Source organism: Penaeus chinensis, chromosome 7, assembly GCF_019202785.1.
Source record: "Penaeus chinensis breed Huanghai No. 1 chromosome 7, ASM1920278v2, whole genome shotgun sequence".
Lineage (NCBI taxonomy): Eukaryota > Metazoa > Arthropoda > Malacostraca > Decapoda > Penaeidae > Penaeus > Penaeus chinensis.
In genome coordinates this window covers 11,954,658-11,957,844 of record NC_061825.1, presented here as the reverse complement: position 1 = coordinate 11,957,844, position 3,187 = coordinate 11,954,658, and the positions used below count along the sequence as shown (strand labels likewise).

At 36.3% G+C, this 3,187-nt stretch overlaps 1 protein-coding gene across 1 annotated transcript; it reads right to left on the bottom strand.

Moving 5' to 3' along the window:
• Positions 1-316: 316 nt before the first annotated feature.
• LOC125027263 (cuticle protein 7-like) lies at positions 317-1,270 on the bottom strand. The gene is made up of 3 exons (XM_047616227.1): positions 1,252-1,270; positions 981-1,067; positions 317-875 (listed from the first exon to the last, which is right to left on the bottom strand). Exons 1-3 carry the CDS (start codon positions 1,261-1,263, stop codon positions 546-548), a joined length of 429 nt encoding a protein of 142 aa, XP_047472183.1. The 5' UTR covers positions 1,264-1,270; the 3' UTR covers positions 317-545.
• Between the last annotated feature and the right edge of the window lie 1,917 nt (positions 1,271-3,187).

Below are 3,187 nucleotides of genomic sequence, written 5' to 3'. Positions count from 1 at the left end.
TGACTGTCTGAGAAATACATTTCAGGAAGATTCCCTCATGAGCATTTGTAAGGCACCTCCATTATATATTAATTTTGCCAATATGCTTATATCTTCGGTGTATCAATTCAATAATTCATCTCATGATTTTGTTACAGGAAGTACTAATACCAACAAAACTTTCAATAGAAATAAAATTTCATATTTTCGTCAAATACAAAAAAACATACAAATGTGCATATAATCAAACCGACACTCAACCACACACACACAAACATATATAGATTAATAGCATCTATATATGTACGAAAAAGTAGGGTCTAGAAACACTGGCATTTTTACCTTCAAGTTGGTATAATCTCGCAATTTTGATACCGTAAAATGCTGCTATCCTAATACCAAATGTCCAGCTAGTATGTGAGTTTTCTATAAGCCATAGATTGAATTTCAAGGAACACTTTGGTGCTAAAGATTTTGATAATATTTTTTTCAGGTTGAAAGGTGATACAACTAGATGCTCAGGTTTTTGTTTAATAAATATCTTGCATATATTAGATTATACACACTTAGGCGTAAGCAGGGGTAGGCGTGTAAGTGGGAGCGGGTTCATAGGAAGGGGCAGGCTTGTAGGCAGGAGCAGGCTTGTAAGCAGGAGCAGGCTTGTATGCAGGAGTGGGATGGTACTCGGCGTACTGGGCCTCGCCTTCGTAGCTGACCTCAGCCACGTATCCAGAGTCGCCGTTGACGGTGTAAGTGACCCTCTGCAGACGACCGTCGGGAAGGAGAACGAAGTAGGCACCCTGTGTGTTGTATCCGTCACGGGCTTCCTGGTGGCCGAAGTCATTTCTAGAGTAGTCGTCCTTAACAGCGTAGTTAAAGTCGTACTTAGCAGGATACTAAAAAGAAAAAAAACAAGTCATGGTTAGTTTCTAGCTATTAGAAAATATACATTATTAAATCAGATCTAGCAGAACCTTCTCATAATACGGGATAGGACTTACGTCATAGGATGCCGGAGGAGAGTAGTCGTAAGAAGGCTGTGAAGGAGCAGCCAAAGCGACGGCCGCAAGGGCAAGAACGACGGCGGTCTGGAATACGAGACAAATTCAAATATACTGTGAATGAGATATAGATAAATTCTAAGATAAATAGCTGAGTATATATATATATATATACATACATATACTATGCACATATAATGCCTTATTTAGACTTGGAAACCATAAAGATACATATGTGTCAATAGTGTACTTATTTAGACTTGATTCGCACCTTAGTGAACATGATGAAGATAGATAACCGACTGAAATGTATCAAACGTTGAGTCGTTGCCTTTTATACTGCGTGACTCTCGTAAACTCTCCCTAGCCACTCCCTTCCCACTGTCCACCTGACCCTCACCTTGGCGACGGCGAAAGTAGTAAACTCTAATTACCTCTTAAGTGTGAATAAACAAACTAAAAGGAATTCAATTAAAGTGGATACATACTTCACAGTGGATACATACTTCACCTTGGCCTCCACTACCAAGAATCTCACCTTCACTTTGGTAAAATTGAGTCTAAATTGCCTAGTCATATTTTGAATTACGTTTGCCGTATCCGATGTGCGCCATATACGAAAACTGATTTTTGATGTGATACATACACATTTTTGTTTATATATGCATATATATAATATATATATATATATATATTGCATATATAAATACATATATATACATAGATATAAAGACATATATGTATGTATATATATGTACACACACACATATATGTGTGTGTGTATGCATATATATATATATATATATATATGTATATATATATATTAATATATATACACTATATATGTATATATATACACATATATATTCAGCACACACACACACACAGACGGCTAGAGGGTCTGATACTGAACATAGATCCTAGATTATCAGAGACTAAAGTAATTGCCACTAATATTGGATGCTTTCGCTTGCAATGGCAGCAAAACATGAGAAAAATATGAAGCACTGACGGTACATTTTATTGATTAAGTTAGGGTTCAGATAGCTTAGGCACGTCTTCTGACGTTTGCATACACAAACGTGCATACTATTACTCCCGCTTCTATGCTTCGGTCAATTCTTGGTATATCTAAACAAGTCCTTTACACTTCATGGAATGTTACTTCGTTAATATACGTGCATACATAAGCGTGCATACTTACTCACACGAACACTGTCCATTCACAACATTGTTATCAGCCAAAAATATGACTTCTAGCACAGCTTTCTGAGATCTCATGTGTTATCAGACCTCATGCGGGTACATCTTTACCTAACTCTGTGGCCTTTCCTACTGTTAAAGGGATTGCATGATATGCAGATTTTGATATTCAAGAGATGTAAAATAGATAATCCGTATTCTATAATATACCAGTTAGTCAGTTGAGTAATGGCTTATTACAAGGGTGTTCCTTTCCCACTCAAAAATATATAATCTTGTATTTTGTCATTCCTTTTTCATCTTTGAAATCTACATTAACATGATAATAAACATTTGATTATATAAAGATTTATATGCTGAGACATACACATCATAAAGTCTTATATCTGACCTTTGATTAAATTATTTCATTTCTAGGTAATTGACTAGATTTAGAAAAAAAAGTTTCTTTCTGCAGATTTTGGTAACCTAAGGACCGAAGGATTATACAACTGAATCCTAGGATTTTTGTTTAATAAATATCTTTAAGACATTAGAAGATTGTACAAATTTAAACGTAAGTAAGAGCGGGTTCGTAGGCAGGGACAGGCTTGTAGGCAGGAGCAGGCTTGTAGGCAGGAGCAGGCTTGTAGGCGGGAGCAGGATGGTACTCGGGGTACTGGGTCTCACCTTCGTAGCTGACCTCAGCCACGTAGAGAGAACGACCTAACAAGATGTTGAGAAGTACGGATTAATATGTGTGAATATTCAGTGTATACATAGATAGGTATATACATACAGTATATATATGTGTGTGTGTATCTATATATGTATATGCTTATCTATATATAGCCATCTATATATATATATATATATATATATATATATATATAGCGCAATCATTCAGACTATTGGCACCTTAAAGAACATGAAGATAGATGATCGATTGAGATGCATCAGTCTGATGAACTAAAGGGGGAGGAGGGGGAGGAATCCTTAGTTTAAGGGTGGGAAGGAAAGCTAAG